General features: G+C 50.3%; 1 protein-coding gene across 1 annotated transcript in view; it reads right to left on the bottom strand.

The window, feature by feature from the left end:
• Positions 1-11,057: 11,057 nt before the first annotated feature.
• The window catches only part of TOX2 (TOX high mobility group box family member 2), a 172,655-nt gene continuing 159,831 nt past the window's right edge, over positions 11,058-23,881 (bottom strand). The window contains exons 7-9 of the mRNA XM_014941217.1: positions 21,133-21,405; positions 18,794-18,924; positions 11,058-12,260 (exon numbers count right to left, since the gene is read on the bottom strand). Coding sequence (XP_014796703.1) covers positions 12,224-12,260; positions 18,794-18,924; positions 21,133-21,405 — 441 coding nt within the window. The 3' untranslated portion in view covers positions 11,058-12,223. The remainder of the gene's footprint in view (positions 12,261-18,793; positions 18,925-21,132; positions 21,406-23,881) is intronic.

Genomic DNA, 23,881 nt, shown 5'->3' with positions numbered 1-23,881 from the left:
TAGCTTAAAGCTGACTTGATCTAAAAGCCACCAAAAGCCCTGAAGGATCATCTGCTCCATGCTGTGCATTTTGAATCAGACCTGTAGTGCTCAGGCTGGGTCGCTACACCCTTAGGCATGAAGTTCTGGGTTTTGGGGAGCAACCCAAGCAATCAGTGGGGTGAATGTGGAGTAAGTGCAAGCATGACCCAAGGACGGACGGGTTCATAGGGTCTGGTGAGGGGTGTAGGAGCTGAACTTGCAGGTGGGTTGAGGCTCTACCACAGTACGTCCTACAGAAAGTCATCTTGCTGGTCTGCCATCAAGCAGAATATGGCTATTTCTACCTACAACAGGCAATATTACACAGTTCAGTCTAATGAAGGAGCAGTTTCTCCAGGGAGAACATCCAAGCATGGAAGAAACGACCCAGTTTGTGCTCACTCCACCTTCAAAGACTGATTATTTGCATGGCTGCTTTACCTGGAGCACCCTGCAGAGACCATGTCTCCAGGGTGCTGATGTCCATGCAAATCCAGAACAAGAGACATCCCAAAGGGCTTTCAGTCGCTCCCCTGGGAGGCTCCATAGTCACCTGTTTGGCTGTAGGTCAGAGGAACTGAAGAGAAGGATGCAGTGGAGGTGCATTATTGTCTTTTCATGGGAAATTTCTAGATGAAAGAAAAAAAATATTAAAGTTTATGTCTCATTCTGTATTCACATTTTTCTTTTCATTTCGGGTTTTGAGAAGGAAGAAATTATTCATATCTCCAGTTCCTCCCTTCTCTCTCTCTCTCATTTCTCTCTTTCTTTCCCTCTGTGCCAAAAATGAGAACATAAAGGGATGGATGGCAAATGTTTATAGGGGAGAGGAGACATATTCTCTCCAGGTTTTTGAGTCCTTTCAACTCTATAGCTTTAAATAATGCCTGCAACTGTGTAAAAATGGCAACTTGAAAAGTAAAGAAATGAAGTGTCAAGACATTCCACTGCAGAGAAAAGAAAAGAAATCAATTCTTGAGCATTTCTTGCTTTAATGCCTTCAGTGTTATGAAGGGGTCAAAGAAAAAAAAAAAACCAGCAACCTAGAAGCATGAAAGTCTTGAATTGCTGAGGAGGTTTAAGTTAAAAATTTCTAATCTGTAAAATGGGCACCATGAATTTTTTTTGCAACATAACTTTAGAACGCTGTTCAATTATTCAAAATCAGATATTTAGCTATTTCTTCTGTTGATATTTGGAGCCTCTGAACCTGATGTAGGCTTTGGTCTGCGAATGTTTCCAGTGGAATTACCAACTACTGAGAAAGACCCTGAGTGCCCATGGGGTTTTGAATGAAACACTCCCAAAAAACGCAGGGAGTTTTTGTGGGTGGGTTTTTTTCCACCTGATTGGAGCTGACACTTTGGTGGCAGGGAAGGGGACAGCCCTGGGAAAGAGCCACCAGCCCCAGGAGCGCTGCTGAAGCTCCAGCAGAGAATCTGGGGCTTGCCCACCTGGGCAACAGCGGCGAGTGGGACCATTTGTGGGCTGAAGCTCAGGTTGTCCATGGTAATCAGTTGGTGATTTACTCTGAGTTGTATTAATTCAGCCTCACTTTCCAGGCTGGGTCTCCCCAGAGAGGGCAGCAGAGCTGTGGTCCTTCACAAAGCTCACCCGGTGACAGAGATGATGCGAGGAACTCCCAGGAGATGTGTCTTGAGGGTGGAAAAGGCCCTCAAGTCCATCCTGTCCCACCTTTTTCCTTTGATAATTTTAGAAGCTGGAAGAGCCTCTCCATGTGCCATTTCCAGAGTGCTGGCAGGGAAACTGGGGGGGGTGCTTGAGATCTATTTTTCACTGTATCCCCCCGGTCCTTCAGGTGAACGGGAGACAGCACAAGCCCTCTAAAGGGTAGTACTACACAAACCCTCTGCCAAAAGACCAACCACAATTAAAGCAGTCAAATAAGGTTCTAATTACAAAAACTCCCCGCACAACTACGGCAATATTTTGTGTAAATTGCTAGAGAAAAAATTTAGTATAAACTGTGCTGCAAGCCAATAGATCTACTTGTGTAGTGCTTCCGGAGATGGTATCTAGCGAGTGTCTGTGTGTTCCAGAAAAAGAAAAAAAAAAGGTTCAATATGTTCTGAAATGCCTTTATCCTGTTTCTCTGCTAACTTCCCCCAAGCCATTCTGTCTCCTGGAGAAATCCCAAATCCCTGGGACTTCTTCCGGCCCTCCTCTTTATTGCGGGAGTTACAAGCTCCTAATCAGGAAAGAGGAATGATTGCGGGTTCCACGTGTGCCCCGATGGGATGGGGAGAAGCAGCCTGGCTTTCGGCATCCAGCTACCAGATTCCTGCTGCTGGAGCACAAAGGGAATGTGCATGATGCTGATGGCACCAGAGATGGGTCTGAAAGCCCACCTGGCTCTCTCCAGCCAGCCCCCCCTTGCCCACTCTTGCTCCCATCAGGTGTGGGGGTACAAGCAATGGGCCTGGGGCTCCCCGTACGGTTGAGGGGTGGGTTTGAGTCAGGGGTGGAGGGAGACATACCCCCCCCCAGACGTGGCCACAGTGAGACATGACCAGCCATGATCAGAAGGAAATCCAGAGGGGAACTGCCGTTTCTGCCTAGATATTTCTCACAGACCAACAGGCTTTACGGATTTCCTACTGTTTCTCATTAAATGTTGGCATTTTTTTGTTTCCCCCTCTGTCAGGAGCCACAGGAGGGGTTGAGGAACAGAATGACCCCAGTGATGGAGAAGCTGCCTGGCTGAACGGTGTCCCAGCGGTGTGGATGCTGTGGGGCAGGGATGCTCAGCCATGGGTTGGATGGATGTAAGAAGAGGACGAGGACACGTCAGGCTCCAGAAGACCCTCTAGAAGAGATGCATCTCAGGCTCTGCAGTCTGCCTATTTTTCTACCGTTGGATTGTCACCCGATTGGTGGTGCCTCTAACAAGGGGGCTTATTTGGCTCTGTTACCCTGGACTAGTCCCACCAACTGCTTCAGACCTCAAGATATCTGTTGGTGGAGGGGTTGCTGGTTTGGCCAGGGTTCGCCATGCCAGACTTGGGTGGCCACACTCTCCCTCTGCTTTCCCTTCTCAGTCACCAACCCCACTGGAGATGGGCAGCACAAGGCACGTGTGTGTGGCCTCTCCTGGCTTTGCAGAAAACACTGACCTATAGTCTTTATCCCATCAAAAGTAACGGCCGCTTTATAGTCGTAACTATCTCCCGTGACCAAAAATTCATCTGGAAAGCAATGAAACGTACATGAATTACATATTGAGAAGCAGTAAAAGTGTTGCTCTTTCCCACGGACTTCCAGTGCAAGAGGTTTCATTCATAATAAAATTTTAATGTGATTACAGGCCGAGGAATTGCATTATAATGCTGTGACTGAGTGCTGCCAGTGACTTCAGGCAGCTGCAGGTGCCTGACCTGGCTGACCTTAAAAGTGAGGCCATGGGGATGGACAGCCCCTGCAGCATCTCTTGGGCCTTGTTCCGTCTCCTGGTGAGGGTCCTGGGAGGGATGAGGACGTGCCAAGTGACTGGGAGGATATTCAGGATCCCACTGAAGTATGTATTTGTCCCCAGTGATCCTTCTCTGTGGGTGGATTTGCAGTGAGTGCTGGGGTGATGGATGGGGCAGAGCACAACAGATGCTCTCACACCACGATGCAATGCCTTTCCCTGCATTACCTTCTTCTTTAACCCCATCCTAAAGCTGTAGTAGATATCTCCATACACCATAGAATCATAGAATGGTTTGGGTTAGAAGGGACCTTAAAATCAACCACTTCCAACCCCCTGCCCTGGGCAGGGACACCTCCCACCAGACCAGGTTGCTCCAAGCCCCCTCCAACCTGCCCTTGAACCCCTCCAGGGATGGGGCAGCCACAGCTTCTCTGGGCAACCTGGGCCAAGTTCTCACCACTCTGATACATGAAAATTTTCTTCCTGAGATCTCTTCTAAATCTCTCCTCTTTCAGTTTGAAGCCATCAGCTATCCTATCAGCCTTGTCCTATCACTACATGAGCTTGTAAAGTCCCTCCCCATCTCTCCTGGAGCCCCCTTCAGAGACTGAAAGGGGGTCTAAGGTCTCCCTGGAGCCTTCTCTCCTCCAGGCTGAACAACCCCAACTCATTCAGCCTGTCCTCATAATGGCCACAACCACTGCAGAGCCATGGTGGCAGAGGTGTGGTGCTGGTGGCTAGACAGTGGAGCAGGCTGGGGGGACCTCTGGTCCAGGAGCTCCTAGTTGTGATGTGGTGAGGGTGTCATGGCATGAAGACCCTGGAGACCTTGGCAAGGAGAAGGGCTGGGGTCTTTGAGAGCCAAGGCTTTCCATGCCAAAGGGACATGGGATAGCCACCAGTGTCTGCCCACCTCCTACGGAGACCTGGCTGGGGAGAGGCAGAAGAGCACACAGCTCCCCAGCATCTCTTTTTGCTCTAGGGAACCTGATCATCCTACTTAAGGAAATAAAAGCAAATAACAATCCCCACTACCTGGGGAAATGAAACAAAATCCGGGGCAGAGGCTCCCTGGTGGGTTTCCAGCCCTCTGCTGCCTTGGAGCCATGATGGGAGCCCAAACACATGCAGAAGAGCAAAGCAGTGAGTTGGCAGGAGCCGTGGAGGTGCTGGGACAGAGAGTCTGAGCATGGCTGAGCAACGAGTCGTTCAGCTGCACAAACACCTGCAAATCAGCTCACCAGCATCAGCTGCAGAAATACCCACCCCGTAAGTCCTCCCTTGTTTGACCTTCTGTCCCCACAAATAGTAATGGCAGAGCAGCAGAAAGCTCTCTAATGTGCTTGCAGTGTAATAAAGTAACCCCACTAGGAATAAAGCCTACAGCAATTACTGTGCCAGGTATTATGCTGATTTATCAAATTGCAGTTGAAAGTCAAGAAGTGTTGAGGATACAGTGATAAAACATCTCATCTCAAATCTGACTGTAAATTACCCTTCTGGCCAGCACAGTATTTCATCCAGAAGAATTGTTATTCCTCTCATCTCTCTTCTTCAAAAATAATTGTTCAAACCAATAATTTTGCACTCCCTGTGTATTGGAGCAAGAACTTCATCGGCACTCTGTGATTAGCTGCTAGGGTGTTGCTGGGCATTTTGGACTGGGCCACCCAAACCTCCCACTGCTGGGTGGAGCATATGAAACGAGAGCAAACTGACAGTGATTCATCACTGCAAGACACAAAGTCTCTCTTTTGGACCCTTCTGAACTCAGAAAGTTGCCAAAGCTGCACCATGTTGTGTTTGCTTGATGGATAGAGGCTTTCCATCAGCTGGTGACAGCGGTGGGCAGAGGGCAGGCAAAGGGCAGCAGGTCCCTGCTGATGAGGCTCATATCCCAACTGCCTTGGCAACATGCACCGTGCAACAGGGACCCCGTCAACCCAATGTCTGCACTGATGGGCTGGGTCATGACACAGGGGGAAGCATTTGATGGTGGCCACCACTTTTGTGAAGCCCAGGGGTGCCGAGATGGGAGCAGCCAGCGCTGGGTCAGCCAGGTCTTTATCTGGTTGCAGGGCCCTGCTGAGGCTGAGCATGGGGGGTCCCACCCTGTACCTGGGGGCTGTGCCAAGAGCTGGGTCCCAGCACATTGCCTTCACCATGGACTTGCTCTATGTCAGATCACTCTTCTTCCAGCAGGAGCACAGCAAGGACTGCAGGTCTCACCACCAGTACCACAGAGCAGCCACAGCCCCCCTGGGGATCTTTGGGAATGGGGACGCTTGGGGACATCTGGGAACGGGGACACCAAGCTGCAAAGCTGCCCTCAGTGGGGGACCACGACCTCATTGGGGCTGGCACAAGACTTCTGCTCCTAACACATGCCGTGGTTGCCAGGGACCTAGCATTTGTCAAACGAAGTCCTTTCCTTTGATCCTTCTTGCGTGACGTTCTCAATATTGCTTGTCAGGACTGTTTTCCCTTCCATTCCATCATCTTAATAATAATAACACAGATGTAACAAAGACAGACTGTCCTCCCAGCGCTGCTGGGGCATTTGTGGCCATGGCCCTGTGCCGTGGGCACAGCTCGGGATGGTGTCTAAGCCAAAACCACAGGCAAAGACCAGGGGCTACCCTTTCTGCACACCCTGGGTATGTGGGAGGCTGTGTCCTGGTGGGGTGGTGGCATGCTGGTGGGTATCCCCATTTCTGTGTGAGCCAGGCATCCCTGGAGCCACCCCATCCCATCCCACCCCACCCCATCCCATCCCACCTTATTCCATCCCATCCCACCCCACCCTATTCCATCCCACCTGGGGCTGCCCCAGCGGGCTGAGTCCCTGTGCTCAAAGGGTTAACACCACCGAGATCCCACTGCTGAGATTTGTTAAACTGCCCATTACATACTACAGTGCTGCTAATTCAGAAACCAAAGTCAATTAGCCAGGTCTCTCCCTGCCTCTTAACTTCCCTCTCCATCATTAGCCCAACGCCGGGAACACTTGCCCAGGTCCTTCCCCCCGTGGCACCACAGAGCCCTCTGTCCTGCCCAAGGCTGTTTCGGAGCCTTTTGAGGATCTGGTTGGTGCTTATTAATTAAAAGTCGAAGCAGCTCGTCCTGCCCAGGACCACGACCCCAGCAATTGGGATGGCTCAGGTAGGAGGAGAGGAGATGGGGATGAGCTAGGATCCTTCTTCAAATATGGAAAAAATTACCGCAACAAGGAAAGCAATAAATTCTTCCTGATGTTCTAAAGCAGAGGATTTGCTTTGTAGGGAGAGAGATTTAGGTTGTCTGCCTGGAATTTAAAGGTTTTTATGGGGAGGTTAGGCACACAGGCAGGGTTTAGGAAGAGCTGACCCTGCCCTGAGGTGCGAGGGGTGATCAAACAGCTTCTTGAGAACCAGCTACCGCATTTTCTACTGATGGTAATGTCTGTTAACAGATGGAGGGTTGGAGATGCTTACACAGCTACACCAGTGCTGCCCAGCCCATCACCCCCAGGGCTGGGGCTGAACCCCTTACTGAAGCCCGGGTGCATTTCGTGGTGGTGGATGGGATGCTCGGCTCCCAGTTGCTTCCTTGGAGCGATTCCAGGTCCACAACAATAAGCCAACAGCTGGAATACAGTTGAAGCACAGCTGCCATCATGCAAATTTAGAGATTAGTAGGGATTAGAGCGGTCTGGAATGTCTCAAAATTTCTCATTAATGCCCCCGGGCTCTGTAACAGCCAACCACCCCGCATCCCTGAGGTGGGTCCTGCATCACCAGGGCTGGACATCAGTCACCCTACCCCGCACGGCTGCCCCATGGTGGCCACCAGCCCTTTGCCATTGCCCACCCAAGGACAAGCAGGGGCAGCCCCCAGTGACATCCGTAGGCTGGCTGGAAAGTTGTTAGCAGCATGAGTATTGCTTTCCACAGCCAGGGCTAAATTGGCAAGGTGACCTTGCCACCAAGGAGACCTTCTCGGTGGAGGCTTCTGAATGGCTTCAAACCCACTGGCCCAGCAACACAAAGACAACGGAGCTGGGGGGGCAGGTCCCTGGGGCTGCTGGGCATCATGACGGGCACCTTCCTTTAGAAAAGGCAAAGCACAGGTGGTGCTTCCAGTGAAGACCTCTTCCAAATCTCCTTCCAGGGCTGGAAACAGCTTCCCTGTGATTTCAGAGTCTCAAGGCCACTGCTACATGCAAAAAAAAAAAAAAAAAAAACTTTTTTTTTTTTTTTTTTTTTTTTTTTTTTTAGTCCCAAGGCCCCTACTAAAAAAAAAAAAAAAAAAAAAAAAAACATTTCAGAAACTCCCCCTGGACTAAGTCCTATCTCCTTGCTGTGATAGCTCAAGGTAGGTTTTCATCTTAACATCCTATTTTTTCCCCTCCAATTTTAATAATTGTGTATTTAGAAGACATCTCCTGGCTCTGATATTGCAGATTAATTATCTGCTCACCACGAGCTTGCCAAGCTGGGCTGAGGCGTTACTGCTCGTGCTGCTCCTCAGGAAGTTTGCTGATGGTCCTTGTTTTATTTTCAAATGGCTCAAGATTACAGAGGTAAAAGGGGAGCTTCATGGCCTTACACTGGCCACCAGCAAGGAAGAGTCCCCCATTTAGAGCTTTATCCAGCAGCTCTCCTCGCTTGCCCATCGCCACAGCTGTTGTGCTGCATTGGTGAGACCTTGCCATGCTTATACTGGAATAAAATGTAGAGTCACCACGGTCAATGGGACAAGGAACAGGCACTTTTTCTGTTTATACTTGCAGAGAGCAGGAAGCCGGGGGTTAAAAGTGTAACTGCTCTAATGGAAGATGATTGGCAGAGTTACATCTTGATTTCACATCTCTCTCTCATGCCGAGAAAGCAAACGTTCTCAGCGGAGAGGACTGACACTCAATCACCCTGCAGTAACACTGTGGTGGCCTCAGAAGCGGAGGAGAACATAGATTTTATGTCAGGCTGATTATAGAAGGAGTTTGTGACCTGCCTGGATTTCTTCAAGCCTCTGTGGGGTCCTGCAGCTCCGGGGACTTGCTGTCCCTTGCCATGATGCCATTATTTCCATCTCTCCTGGCATCCAGGGTGGCCTGCTGGGGACTGCTTGGTCCAAATCCACCATGCCCAAAACCACCCTTCCATCTCAGAAGGTCTTCCTCATTGCCCCATCCAGAGCAGGGTGGGATTTTGGGGGTTTGATGTCCCAGAAGGGTGTGTGGGATGATGCTATTGAAGGTGTCACCCAGAGGACACAGCAGGACAACTCCCACCACGTGGTCCTTGTCCTCTCCGGTGGCCTGTGGGCCAGCAAGAGCTGGGGCTTAGTGCTCCAATAGGGATTTATGGCACCAGGCACGGGGCACAGCAGCAAGTTCTTGTAGCGTATGTGAAACCAATAGGCATTGAAAATGAAAAAAAAACCCACAATGAAAAACATTTCCCTTATCAAAAAAACCTTTAACTCTGAAGAGTGAGCTCTGCCCTGGGTTATTAACATAGTCTGAAAGCTTAAAAAAGTTATTTCAAGTCGTTGAAGAACATAAATGTTAAGGCCACTTCCACCATAGACGGGCAGCAGCGGGGGGATGTAGTGTCTCAGCAGTGGGACTTGGACTTGAACGAGAGTCACTGCCCCAGATGGAAACACAGCCATCCCCCAGCTCCACACATTGCTGGGGTATCATCAGCAAGTTTGCAGATGATACCAAGTTAAGCAGGGGTGTTGATTCCCAGGAGGACAGGGAAGCCCTACAGAGGGACCTAGATAGACTGGATCACTGGGCCAAGATCAACGGCATGAGTTTCAACAAGGGCAAGTGCCAGGTCCTGCACTTGGGCCACACCAACCCCCTGCAGCGCTACAGGCTGGGGGAAGTGTGGCTGGAGCTGCCTGGAGGAAAGAGACCTGGGGGTTCTCATTGACAAACGGCTGAATATGAGCCGGCGTGTGCCCAGGGGGGCAAGAAAGCCAATGGCATCCTGGCTTGTATCAAAAATAGTGTGACCAGCAGAAGTAGGGAGGTGATTGTGCCCCTGTACTCGGCACTGGGGAGGCCACACCTGTCTCTTCTCACAGGTAATTAGTGACAGAACGAGAGGGAACGGCTTCAAGCTCCAACAGGGGAGGTTTAGATTGAACATTAGGAAGGAATTTTTCACCGAAAGAGTGGTCGGGCATTGGAACAGGCTGCCCAGGGAGGGGGTGGAGTCACCATCCCTGGCTGTGTTTAAGGGCCGTTTAGATGCAGTGCTGAGGGACATGGTGTAGGGGAGGACTTTGTAGAGTAGGGGAGATGGTTGGACTCGATGATCCCAAGGGTCTCTTCCAACCTCAATGATTCTATGATTCTATGATTCCATTGAACCGCAAACTGGACGACACTGGGCCTTACCCAAATGACAGTAACTGGTGACACAATGTGGTGAGACTCCTACGGCCGAGCTGCGCCTGCAAACGGGCTTAAAATGGTACGTTAATTAACATGTTTCCTCCAGGCGGGTGGCCCAGGGTGTGAAATTTCACATCATGCTGTTTTTTTTGATGCCACTTGAATTTTCCATCCTCGCTATGGAAGGGTGGGAATGCCAACTCCATCCTTACGCCGTTTGAGTTTTCCACCCTTTTCGCATCCTTCTCACCCATGGCTTCCAAGGAGCAGTTGGAAATGGGGCTCCTGTGGGCATCTGCTGGTGGCCACCAGGCAGCCTGGTGACCCCCCTGTCTGTGTGGACATTTTCTGGCTGCTCAACAGCTGGCAGAAGGGAGGAGGGTTGAAAGGTCCGGGACATGAGATGCCTTTGTTGGCAACACAGAGGGCAAGAAGTTACTGCTTGAGAAAGGGAAGTACCCTCTGCTGAGTGTAAAGTTGGCCTCTTCCAAGAAAATGAAAGAAAAATGCTTGTCTGTCTGTCATGGCCGAGTGACAGCTTCCATTGCAGACATATATAATTAATATTGGTCCAGAGCAAGGGGGGAGAAAGAGAAAGCAAGTGAGAATGTGATGGGAGAGGAGCGAGGGATCAAGAAGCTGAGGAGGACAAGGCCAAGGCAGGAACCTCACTGGCCAGGACATTTCCAGGGTGAGCCCCCAAGAATTCATGGACCGGTTGGGGATGGTCCAGAGGATGTCAGGAAGATGCTCTGAGGGCTGGAGCTCCTCTGCTGGGAGGACAGGCTGAGAGAGTTGAGGGGGTTCAGCCTGGAGAAGAGAAGGCTCCGGGGAGACCTTAGAGCCCCTTCCAGTCCCTAAAGGGGCTCCAGGAGAGACGGGGAGGGACCAGGGGATCGCTGAGGGATCAGGGAGGGGAGCCATAGGATGAGGGGAAAGGTTTGACACTGAAAGAGGGGAGATGGAGCTGAGATGTGGGGAAGAACTTGTTTGGTGTGAGGGTGGTGAGAGCCTGGCCCAGGTTGGGCAGAGAAGCTGTGGCTGCCCCATCCCTGGAGGGGGTCAAGGGCAGGTTGGAGGGGGCTTGGAGCAACCTGGTCTGGTGGGGGGTGTCCCTGCCCAGGGCAGGGGGTGGCACTGGATGGGCTTTAAGGTCCCTTCCAACCCAAACCGTTCTACGGTTCTATGAATAAGGAGAGACTGGTTCAGTTCTACTTTTCATATGTTTTATTATAAAGAAAGGTAAGATAAGCATCGTGAACCGAATGTGCCAGGTGCTGCGGAAGCAGTACCGTCAAAGAAAATAAAAAATAAAAAAAACCCCAAAAATGCACCTTATGAGAAATGGTAATTATGCTCTCTAATTTTTCATAAATAGACAAAAATCATTGTCAGCAATTTTTAAATAGATGGACATATGGCAGAAAAAATATAATAATGCCATACAACATGGATATAAATTGTCCATTTCTTGCTGTACAAATAATAGAAACAAGTTTGGCAGGCTTTTTTTGTTGTTTTTTTTTATACACATCTCCCTTCTATGTATAACTAAAAAATGTGCTACAATTAATATAAAATGCTTTTACTATAAAGTAAACTACTAATTTTTTTCACAAAAAAATCTTAAAGATGTCTTTAGCACAGCTCTAAAACACTTAGTAAACTACTTACAACTATCCAACAAATTATATTTTCATGATCTTTTTCACATTTGTTTCCTCTCGTATTTTGCCTCCTGCTCTCTCTCCCCCCACCTACCTAGCAATAGTTTTTATTTAAGTTTTGTAATCTTATTTTTTATTTTTTTTTTTTTTATTCGCCAGACATCCAAGGCCTTTGCATGTACAATATTCACACAAACTTCACATTTTTTTCTCGCACAAAGTTTAGTGCTGTTTATTAGCAAGTCAAAAGAGTGCATCCTCCTACTGAGCTGGCCTAATGCTGTCGGACACCAGACCTGGCCTATGCTGTGTCTAAAAGCAGTTCACTAGGAAAATAGTCTGTAGCGAAGCTGATGGCAAGCAGAAAAATGGTGTCCTTAGTTTTTTTTTTGTTGGTTTTGTGTTTATTTATTGTATTTTTTTACTTTTTTATTTCTTTATTTTTATTTTTTATGGTTTTTTTTGTTTCGTTTTTTGTTCTTCATGATCTATGAGGTTTTGGGCTTCCACGGAAAGTAGGCTTTAGAGTTCAAAAAAAAAAAAATAAGAAAAGAAAACTGCTCTTAGAGCCTGGAAACGAAGCCAGCGACGAGGTGCAGTGGTAGCTCTCTCGTCCGGACGACTTGCTCGGTGCCCCTGCGGGGTAGTCTGTAAGATAGACCCTCTCCAGTGTCCTTCATCTGAGCCTCCTCCAAAGCCAGATGGTGGGTTTTAGGTGAGGTAGAGTGCCTTGTCCCTTGGCAGCATGCTGTAAGAGAGAAGGAGAAATGGGAAGGTGAGATGGGGCAGGGAACCAGCCCGGGGGGAGCTGAAATCAGCATTTGCACAGCCATTTCCAGCTGTGCCGGGGTTTTCCTGGCACCCCGTAACGCAGAACACAAAGTGGTCCTCACCAAGGGACGGGTGTGTGGAGATGAACCCAGCAGAAGGTGCTTCAGAGTAACAGCCCGGTGCAATTTTAGTTTTTCCCGAATTTCAACAATAATGACTAGGACATAAGGTCCTCCCCGTCGGTTAATTTTCACTCTTGCTGGGGCTGCAGGGGAGGGCCAGCTCTGGATTGCCCTGCAGAGCACACCAGCATGATGCTGGTACCAGCTCCAGCCTCGTGCTGTGACTGGAATGAGCCCCTTGGCCACCGGTCCCCTTCACCACACGCTGTACATGGGCTGAGCCATGGAGATTTAGAAAATGCACACTTGCTTTTGGAGAAAACGTGTCATTCTGACACTGCATAAGGAGTAAGGGGTTTCAAAAATACGATTGAAGGGCTTATGGCTGCAGATGCATGTGGCTGCCCAGGAGGATTGATAGAAGCTTGATGGCTGAAGAGCATGGGAGCAGGAGACACCACCTGCTCGATGCCGCTCTCCTCCTCTCCCAAAAGAAGTACAATGAGAAAAACTAAGGGAATGAAGGGAAAAACACTTTGAGACAGCAGGTCATTCCCGTGGGTCTGATGAAGACAGCAGGAGGTTCAAGGAACCCAAGGACGACTGTGGTGCGAGGCTGGGGAGGAGGGTGGTGGGACAGCAGCCAGGCTGCACACCCCTGGCCCACCAGACCTTGGATTGCTCCTGTTATTGAGTCAATGACTTTGATTTCAAGAGATCCAGGTGTGTCCTGGAGATGGAAGATGGCTTATACCATCACTGCCCATGTGTGGACGGCTCTACAGCAAGTTGGGCAGAGACCTATTGCCTCTCCTGTGTCCTCCTGGTCCTTCAACTCTCCATGTGGGCTAACACTTTTAACTTGCCACCAGCAGTCTCCTACAAGGGAGCCCAGATCCCTCTTTTTTCCAGGACACCATACATAAGAGGAGTGGCTGAAATCCCTCTCCTCTGGCTGAAGTTCCTCTCCTCTGGCTGATGTGGGTTTTGCTCTGAAATCCAGCCATTTTAACGGGTATTATCATCTACACAAACCTGACGGAAACATCATTGGCTGCATTTTAAAGACATCTTGGCCTTAAAAGGTGGTGAAGAACATTACAAAGCTATGGGAGATGCTGTTGTGGGTGTGTTTGGGTGGAATAATAGGGCAAGAGCAGACAGCAAGGGAATGCTGTTGGTGATAGAGATATTTTCTGACAGAGCGCAGAAGAAGCCGCACTTCGTTAATCTCCACATTTCATAATCTGCATTTGAAATGCGGAGTCTTCCCCACTGCACTCAGCAAAGACTTAATGCCACTGAGCAGCAGTGAGGTATCCCAGCACTAAAACTTCATTAATTTTAAAAAATCTGCTACAGAACATTTCCCAGTTCATTACAAAGTATTACCATAAATAATTGAATCCAAGCGAAGTGCGTTTGCGATGGGTTATCCTTGCCTTTCTGCAGTGTTTGCTCATTTAGTTTCTGATGTGGGAAATCCCCCCATTTGGAGAGGATCACTCCGTCGTTAGCAGGAATTAGCAAGGTTCTAAGTGTCCAGATGAAGTGGCTGTACATGGTTTTATGTGTCTGGACAAGGTGTAACTGAGTGTCTCCCATCTTTTAGCCCAAGGGAGAGTGGGAAGAGAGGAGAAAAGTTGCTAAAGAAGGCCAATGGCATCCTGGGGGGCATCAGGAAGAGTGTGACCAGCAGGTTGAAGGAGGTCATCCTGCCCCTCTGCTCTGCCCTGGGGAGCCTCCATCTGGAGCACTGGGACCAGTTCTGGGCTCCCCAGTTCCAGAAGGACAGGGAACTGCTGGAGAGGGGACAGCAGAGGGCTACAAAAATGATGAGGGGACTAGAACATCTCTGTCACGAGGAAAGGCTGAGGAACTTGGGTCTTTTCAGTCTGGAGAAGAGAAGGCTGAGGGGGGATCTGATCAACACCTATAAATATTAAAGGGTGGGTGTCAGGAGGATGGGGCCAGTCTTTCTCAGTGGTGCCCAGGGACAGGACAAGAGGGAACAGGCACAAACTTGAACATAGGAAGTTCCATCTAAACATGAGGAGAAATTTCTTTCCTGTGAGGGTGGCAGAGCCCTGGAAGAGGCTGCCCAGGGAGGTGGTGGAGTCTCCTTCTCTGGAGACATTCAAACCCTTTTGGACACATTCCTGTGGGACCTGCTCTGGCAGGGGGTTGGGACTGGATGATCTCCAGAGGTCCCTTCCAGCCCCATATGATTCTGTGGTTCTGTGCAATGATGGTGCCCAAAGAGAACCTAATCTGTGCCTTGCAAGTGAGAGGAAGGTCACAGAAAGATGAATCCAGTTCAGTGTTATCACCAAAATACCTAAACGAGACAAACACAACCCTGAAGTCAGCTTTGGTATAGAAAGAGTTGCAATCAGAAGTCAGGGCAGAAAAAAAAACTAGTGAGGTGCCTGGAGGAACTAAAGAAAGATTTGAAAGTGACTGTAAACTGTGCAGCAACCTCGGCACAGGGGAGCTGGGTCTCTCAGAGAAAGTCACTGCAAAGCCCCGGGTATTGTGTGGGCACCTGGGAAAGAGCAAGCAGGAGAATAAGGCTGTCAGGTGAGGGAGACAGGGGACCATGTAAGCAGTTTGTGATAGGATGGCAAAAAGCAATATAGAATTGCATGCTGCAGGCACTTGTGGGAAGTGATAGTCATATACAAAGCAGGAACTGAGAAACATCCCCCGTGTCTCTGCTGGTGATCTAGGACAGCTTGGGCTTAAGCCCAGAAAGAGCTTGGAAAATTGGATGGAAGTCAGTAAGCACAAAATCATTAAGAAGGGGGAGAGGATGAGCTAAGAAATGCTTAAACTCTCTCTCTAACACGGCTGATTTATGAATTAGGGAGTGTCTGCTCACAGGATCCTAGAATTTGAGGGGCATAAGGGAAGAAATGTCACTTAATGGCATTTTAACTAGCACTGATCGGCTGGGAAAATAAATAAACCCTACAGCAGTTCCCTTATTAGATGAAGAAGACAGAGAAAAAGACAACCTTGTTAGTTTGTCAGAAGATGTGTGGGTGACAAACACAAAAGGAAATGTAGGACTGGGAGGTTTTACCCCAGCTGACCCAGTGCCAGCATGTTGGAAGCCAAGGAAACATCAAGGTCAGACATGAAATGAAAATCCTAACCCGGAGAGTGAGACAGGACTGTCTGTGTGCTGGGGAGGCTGGTACCATCCCCCTTCTCAGGAACCTGGGACCCTACAGCTGAGCCAGATCACAACAGAAAATAATAGTTTGGGTTTTTGGTTTTGTTTTTTTTTTTTTTTTCAGCCAGTTGCTGATTTTGCTCCTCCTCAGAGTGCTGCTTTAATTGCAATTATGCAGTTTTGAGGTTGGAACGGGCAATTACATGATCCAGAGACTTCCCAATGATAGCTAAAGCCGCACTGATTAATCAACCCCAAGGAGATCCCTTTCTCGGTGCTTTGCTGACAGCAGGGGCCGTTGGAGCATGAGGGTAACTTGGAACATCATGTGCAAATTAGTGCAAAGCTCCTTGGAGAAAGCAGCACAGAGAGGAAGATGATGAGCACCAGGTCATCTCTTTTCTCGACAGGACTGTACCCTTGAAGCAGAGCAGGGCTGTGGTCCCACAGATGTGTGTGGATGCTACAAGTGATGCAGAACGTGCCTGTGGGCAGCAAATACCAGGAGCAGGGGGGAGGTGGCCCCGCTGACACACCAGGCTTCACAATAACACCAGAACAAGCCAGGTTTGGGCTGCCAACAGCCCCTGTGTCTCCACTCACAGGAGACAGGCTCCTTCCCCGACAGAGACTGTGACAGTTTTCAGTGCACCAAGCACTCTCTGCAGTGCTGATCTACACCCATCTGAGTTCATTGCTATAATCTACTCTCATAATTATCTGGAAGTCTCTGCATAATCTGTCTGGGTTTAGAATGATTTTTTTTTTTTTTTTTTCCCCAGGAAGTTGCGATAAACCCATGAAATTCAATATTTCTGCTGTGACAAAGGCATGAAACGCATGAGCTTTGATCACGAATTGCACGGGCCCTCTGCTGACAGGACGGCACTGCAGCCAGGTGTCACAGGGCTTGTTTTAGCAACACAAAACTCCATCCCGACTACTATGGGAGCGTTTCACCTCTTTCTAGAGTGCCCCGAGTTTCCCAGCGGTGGGATTTGCAGAGGGAATCGAGTGTTTTCCCAGCTGATCCCCTAAATTTGTGATGCTTATTTCTAGGGGAGACAATTTCTCTGGGAGCTGCCTCTGCCCAGTGCCTCTGGAAATTGGGATCCACGTGGCGTAACCCTCCAAGCACCCTTAGCTTTTTGCCCACAGCGTCTGAAGTGACTTTTGTCATCAAACCCCAGACAGGTTCCTTCTTCTGGGCTGTCTGAGAGCCCTCAGGAAGGACCACGCAAAGGTCAGCAACAGAGCCCAGACCAATCCACGGAGCTGAGCTCCCTCGGGCAGGCAGACAGCGGCGATATTCTAATGCCTCAGCAAGTTATTTATTTCCCTGAAAGAAATAAATGTCTGTACAGTCTGTGCCGTGCCCGGCCCGGCAATTGTAAGTGCACTGCTGGCACAGACGGGAGCTGGGCTCTGAAAAGGCTGGGAGCTTGCTATTATCTCCAGTGAAAGCACTATGTTCCAGTACTTCAAGCAAATCAAAGAATAGGCAGAAGCTCCTGAGCCTCCTTCCCTCCCTGCTCTCCCCGCAGACTGTGCCGGTTTCACAGCGCACAATAGCCGTCCCCCAACTATTATGGCCACGCCAAGAGCAGTGGATGAGGCAGAGGCTGGAGAAGGCTTTCACACCCTCCCCGTTCCCCAGCTTTCAGACTACCCTGATGTTTTTATTTATTGGGGAATCCAAGCAGCGCTGAAGGGACCTTTGTGCCGGTACATCGATGGCAGAGCTCGGAGGGCGTTAAGGGGGGAGATCTGAGCGGATGCTTGTGGCCTTTTCCTGCCAGGTGCAGGGGACGGGAGCATCGTGTGGCTCTTGGGAGGATGAGCCTTTGTGCAATATCACAGTGAAACCCCACGGACAGTCAGGGACCCAGCAGAGAAACCACGGGAGGTTGTGGCCTCAGCAATAAGAGCAAGAACTTTAGGAAGAGAAGGATGTTGCTGAGGGATGTGGCCACCTTCAAACCTCCAGGGACTGTGCCTGGGAGACAGGGCTTCCCTGGCCTGCTCTAAAAGGAAACATAGAATCATAGGATGGTTAGAGTTGGAAGGGATCTTAAAGACCATCCAGTTCCAACCCCCTGCCCTGGGCAGGGACACCTCCCACCAGAGCAGGTTGCTCAAAGCCCCATCCAGCCTGGCCTTGAACCCCTCCAGGGATGGGGCCTCAACCACCTCCCTGGGCAACCTGTTCCAGTGCTCCACCACCCTCACAGTGAAGAATTTCTTCCTAATATCTAATCTAAATCTCCCCTCTTCCGATTTAAAACTGTTGCCCCTTGTCCCGTCACTGCACTTCCTGGCAAAGAGTCCCTCCCCAGCTCTCCTGTAGCTCCCTTTGAAGAGAAGATCTAGTAGTTGTTTGTATCCATAGAACCTTGAAATTTGGAAGGCTGCTATGAGGTCTCCCTGGAGCCATGTCCCACTCCTTCATTTGGAAGGCTGCTCTGAGGTCTCCCCGGAGCCACGTCCCACTCCTTCATCGCTAATGGGATGAAAACACTAAAAAAGGAAACCTCTTCATGCCCAATGAAGAATTTTATCTGTGATTTTTAAGCTACCTGCTTAGAATCATAGAATCATAGAATTGCCCAGGCCGGAAGGGACCTCCAAAGGCCATCTAGTCCGACCCCCCCGCAGTCAGCAGGGACACCCCCAACTAGACCAGGTTGCCCAGGGCCTCATCGAGCCTCTCCTTGAATATCTCCAGGGATGGGGCCTCAACCACCTCCCTGGGCAACCTGTTCCAGTGCTCCACCACCCTCACAGTGAAGAACCCCCTCCTCATCTCCAGTCTAAATCTGTTCCCCTCCAGCTTGAAGCCATTGCCCCTCGTCCTGTCACTGCAGGCCTTTCTAAACAGGTTCTCCCCAGCCTTCCTGTAGCTCCCTTCAGGTACTGGAAGGCTGCTATTAGGTCTCCCCGGAGCCTCCTCTTCTCCAGGCTGAACAACCCCAGCTCCCTCAGCCTGTCCTCGTAGCAGAGGTGCTCCATCCCCCTGATCATCCTTGTGGCCCTCCTCTTCCACAGCATCACTTCAATGAGCCTACAGAGAAGAGGAGACCTTGGACTACCTTGACCGTAACTCGCCTACCACCTTGGTGTATGTTTTAGGGCAGATTCTTGGCCACTGGGACACTGTCACAGTTGAGGTACCGGAGAGCGCGTTAGCGAGGTGCTGGTGTGTGTACTGGCCTGCAGTGGTTGATCCCACACTCTCTGCTGGGGTAGTCGTTGTCCCAGTCGGTGCTTCCCGGAGGGTTCGATGCACCTGGCGAACGGGGTCCAACACTGTTTGGAAACTCAGATGAAATATGTGAGAAGTCCTGCAGGGGGGAAAGGAAAGGAAGGGTTATGGGGGCAGATGCAGCAGGAGGAACAGCAGATCCAATAATAATATTGCATAAATATGTTTAAAGTGCAGAGGGAGCCCCAGGGACAGCAGCGGGGTCAAGCCCAGGACCCTGACCCACGGCGGTGGGACCCTGCAGAACACGAGTTGTTGCAGGCAGGTGTCAAAGCAGCAACATCTGTGGTACAGCCCTCTTTATCCCCTCTTGTTTTTCAGGATCTCCCTCCTCGGGGGCGGTGAATGGACACAGAAGCCTCTGCATCAGCTCTGGCAACCAAAACTAGGGGTTTTTTTCCCCACTTCGGGTGCAGCCCCCTTTGCAGGAAGGCACTGGCCCATCACAATGTACGCTAACAAGGAAAGGACCAGCCACAGGGACCACACTCTCCCCACCAGCTGCCACTGCAGTGAGGTAACAAGGACACCAGGGAGCTGTTTCATCTGAAAGCTGATTAGCTTTCCTGATTTTGGAGGGTTGGCTTAATTAGGTAACATCAGGCAACGTACATAAACAAGAGTCACAGTAGCTACCTGGCCAAGAACATGATTTTCTCCAAAATATTCAAATGAGGGCAGTGGGGGGGTATTTCATTTTCTTTACCTTTTACTTTTTATTCGCAAATTTACGTGGAATGAAGCTTCACAAAATGCTGCCCTCAGCAACAACAACTACCCCAATTAAAGTGATTATGAGGATCCCCTTTTATGCCCACTTCTGGACGCAGGCTATGGCTGAATTACAGAATTACAGAAGCCCTTTTTGCTTATGTAGAGCTAAAACCCAACCATTCCAAGTTATTTGGAATACCCTGAGCAGGCTGGGAATCAAAATCTGAGTAAGGATCCGACCTTTCCACAAATGCTGCCTTTTTATTACGGTCAGGTCTAACTGTGCTTCCACCCCCCTGCTCTCCTTTGGTTTTCTTCCACTGCAATGTCTTTTCCTAAATTAATAATTTCGGTTTCCTCAAAGTTAGCCCCAAACTGACTAGGTCACATGATGGGAAAGCAAGCTTTGTTCACTGCTGAAGTACAGTATGAATTGTGTGATATAGAGCTAGGAAACATGCGAAACACAAATTATCCAGGCAGCTGGGTGAGGGCTGGGGTTAAAAGTGTCACCGAGTCAGTGGCAGCAGCTGGGAATTCAGAGGATCTGTCCTCTGCTGTGAACAGTCTGCCCAGTTCATATTCCAGATGGAGAAACTCTGGAAGCCACTCATCTCCTCTGAATACTGGCAACTTCTCTATAAGGTATAGGAAATGCTTTTTTTGCTTTTTTTTGCTTGCTTTTGCAGGCTTTTTTCAGTGGTGCCCAGTGACAGGACAAGAGGAAAGGGGCACAAACTTGAACATAAGAAGTTCCATCTAAACATGAGGAGGAACTTCCTTCCTGTGAGGGTGGCAGAGCCCTGGCAGAGGCTGCCCAGAGAGGTGGTGGAGTCTCCTTCTCTGGAGACATTCAAAACCCACCTGGACACGTTCCTGTGGGACCTGCTCTGGGTAGACCTGCTCTGGGTGGCCCTGCTCTGGCAGGGGGTTGGAGGAGACGATCTCTGGAGGTTCCTTCCAACCCCATGTGATTGTGTGACTCTATGTTTCATCTTGCTGCCTTCCAACCCCATGTGATTCTGTGACTCTATGTTTCATCTTGATGTTGTGCTGGTAGTGTGGGCACACAGGCAACCACACGTGCACACTCTCAGCTCACTGCCACAAAAGTGGTTTTCTCCTATTGCCAGGCAGTTTTTGATAAAGTGTTGATTTTCTATTTCGTTTGTGATATCCCCTCTATCCTCTTCCTCCTCCTGGCACTGCCCTGGATCCCTGCTTTTATCCCATGTGCCCTTCCAGCCCCTCCCCTCTCTCAGCAATGCCACAGGAGGGGTTTCTCATTGACTATCCAAGCCGTTATTTCAGATGACCATCAGTGATCCTGCACCGTCTGGTGCTGGAAAAGCCTTCCTTGCTCCATTGTACAAATCTGCCCCATTTCTGGGGGTGCTCGTGCCCCCTCTTGAAAACACCACCCTCAAACTATGAGATCAGCAAGCTGATGGAGCCAGGAGAAGACCCACTTGGGAGACAACATCGACCCCCAAGATCCCCAAACCACCCAGAAACTGAAGGAAAGAGGGGAAACGTGGCAGTTCCTGCTGCAAACCCTCTCGGAGCAACCTACCTGCTGCCCAGGAGGTGAGGCGTTGATGGGGGGCTGTACCTGTAGTGCCATGGGGGGGGACAGGAGGGGCTGCTGGGGGGTGAGGGTCCGGGGGAGGCCGGGGTGGGGGTGGCCACGGTAGTTCTGCAGGTCCGATGGGGACAGGAAGGATCCCAGGCCGGGGTAGGGCGAGGAAGCCTGCGGTGGCATCGGGTACATGGGCTGCTTGGGAGGGATCATTTTGGAAGGTGGATTGGTCTGGGCGCTTTTCGTCTCCCCTTGGTCAGCAGAGCTCTGTGGGAAAACAGAAGAGAGGGTGATGAGGAATGAAAGGAGGAAACATCATTATGTGTTCCAAGACACCCATCCATCCAACCGAGCTACCTCGACTCAGATCCCAGAGAATCTGGACTTCTTTCTGCAGAAGTCGTCTCCTTCCCAGAGAAGCTGTGGATGCCCCAGCCCTGGAGGGCTTCAAGGCCAGGCTGGATGGGGCTTTGAGCAACCTGGTCTGGTTGGAGGTGTCCCTGCTCATGAACCTAGATGGTCTTTAAGGTCCCTTCCAACCCAAACCATTCTATGATGAATGCACACTTTGGGGAAGTGTGGCTGGAGCTGCCTGGAGGAAAGAGACCTGGGGGTTCTAGTTGGCAAACGGCTGAATATGAGCCAGCGTGTGCCCAGGGGGGCAAGAAAGCCAATGGCATCCTGGCTTGTATCAAAAATAGTGTGGCCAGCAGAAGTAGGGAGGTGATTATGCCCCTGTACTCAGCACTGGTGAGGCCACACCTCGAGTGTTGTGTCCAGTTTTGGGCACCTCAATACAAGAGAGATCTGGAGGTGCTGGAGCGAGTGCAGAGGAGGCAACGGAGCTGGTGAGGGGGCTGGAAAACAAATCATATGAAGAGCGGCTGAAGGAGCTGGGGCTGTTTAGTGTGAGGAAGAGGAGGCTGAGGGGAGACCTCATCACTCTCTACAACTACGTGAAAGGACACTGTAGAGAGGTTGGTGCTGGTCTCTTCTCACAGGTAATTAGTGACAGAACGAGAGGGAACGGCTTCAAGCTCCAACAGGGGAGGTTTACACTGAACATTAGGAAAGGGTTTTTCACTGAAAGAGTGGTCGGGCATTGGAACAGGCTGCCCAGGGAGGGGGTGGAGTCACCATCCCTGGATGTGTTTAAGGGACATTTAGATGGGGTACTGAGGGACATGGTGTAGGGGAGGACTTTGTAGAGTAGGGGAGATGGTTGGACTCGATGATCCCAAGGGTCTCTTCCAGCCTAGACCATTCTATGATTCTATGATTCCATGACTCCCCAAGGCTCCTGCTCCTCTCCCACCAGCAGCATATGCACCCCCAGCCCTGTGGTTCACTGGGTGACCTCGGGCCGGGTGCGGTGTCCACATCTGGGAAATTAAAAGTCCAGTAACTCAACCATGCTTTTGGCAGAGCTTGGGGCACCAGAGGAGCATTAACCAGCGTGGAGGCAACCGCCCACCTGCTGCTTGCTCCTTAAGTCCACAGAAGTGGGTGACAAAATCACTTTTGCTTCCAACAGAGAACGAATGGGGCTGTAAAAACTCTGCTTCCCTAATCGCGTGCATTCCTGCAGCCCTGGGGGGGGGGGTCTATAATGCACAGGACAAATGGTGGCCTCATTTCTGCAGGAAAAAGGAGAAGAACAAGGGGATATTTTCTGGCTCTGACAATGAGGTTTTTGTCCTGCAGTGGGCTCTGTAATGATACTCCAGATCCTTTCTCACCCAGCAGCCAGGATCACACTGGGCTGTTTTACTCAAAGTTGCTCTTCTGCAAAGAACTGGTCAGTGGAGAAACTGGGAAAAAATGAAACCATGGCGTGGGGTGACTCTATACCCTCTGTGCTACCTACCCCACACTGCTGCTAGGCACCTCCAAGGCAAGACCCTCACGTTTCCAGAGGGCCAAGGACAGCCTTTAACCCCCTAAACAGTCCTTTCCATTCCCTTTTTCCATCTTTGCTGCAGTTCTGTTTATGAGTTAAGACAGCTAATGGTGCTCGTGTCTTTCCAGCCCACCACCACAGTCACATGGATCTGCAGACCATTTGGGACATCACATTATTTCCCAGGGCAGCTGAATGTGATGATTAAGTACCGAGGGTGTGGTACAGTGCCAAGGAGAAGCTCTAAAGGGAAAACAACCTGATGCACCTACTCACAACCCAAGGGCAGCACGTCCCCCTGAGCTAGCAAGACTACAAGCTCCGCAGCAGCCACCCCAAACTCACAGGCTGCAGATGCCTGTGCCCCCTCTCTGAAGTCATGGAGGAGGGCAAGGTGTCAGGTCTCCTGGGATGGGTGAGTTTGGAGGACTGGGATGGGCAAGCACTTGGCCCATCATCGCCTTGAAGCACTGGGAGCTCCTGTACGAACCTGAAAACCCCTGAAAGTTCACCATTAGGCACGAAAATGGGCTCTCTGGGTTGTGCCTGACAGTGGTGCGACAAGCAGGGATATGCTTATCAACACACAGTTATGGGTCTTACTCTCTGGAACCCCAGCTCTCAGAACAGCCAGAACAGCCCAAGTGCTTGGACCAGGGTGCCGGCAAGATGGTGGCACCTGGCTACTGCCCAGCGCTGGCCAGTGAGCCCAGGGATGAGGTCCCACCTTCTGGTGTCACCCACAGTGAGCACTATCCTCATGTCCTTGCCAGCACTCCCTTGGTTGCTGGACTCACACCCTGAGAGCCAAGAGAGGAAAAAGAAGGGGAAAGGCAGCAGAGA

Source organism: Calidris pugnax, unplaced genomic scaffold, assembly GCF_001431845.1.
Source record: "Calidris pugnax isolate Ruff unplaced genomic scaffold, ASM143184v1 scaffold55, whole genome shotgun sequence".
Classification (NCBI taxonomy): Eukaryota; Metazoa; Chordata; class Aves; order Charadriiformes; family Scolopacidae; genus Calidris; species Calidris pugnax.
The sequence above is the reverse complement of the archived record's forward strand: the minus strand, read 5'-3'. Positions and strand labels throughout refer to the sequence as shown.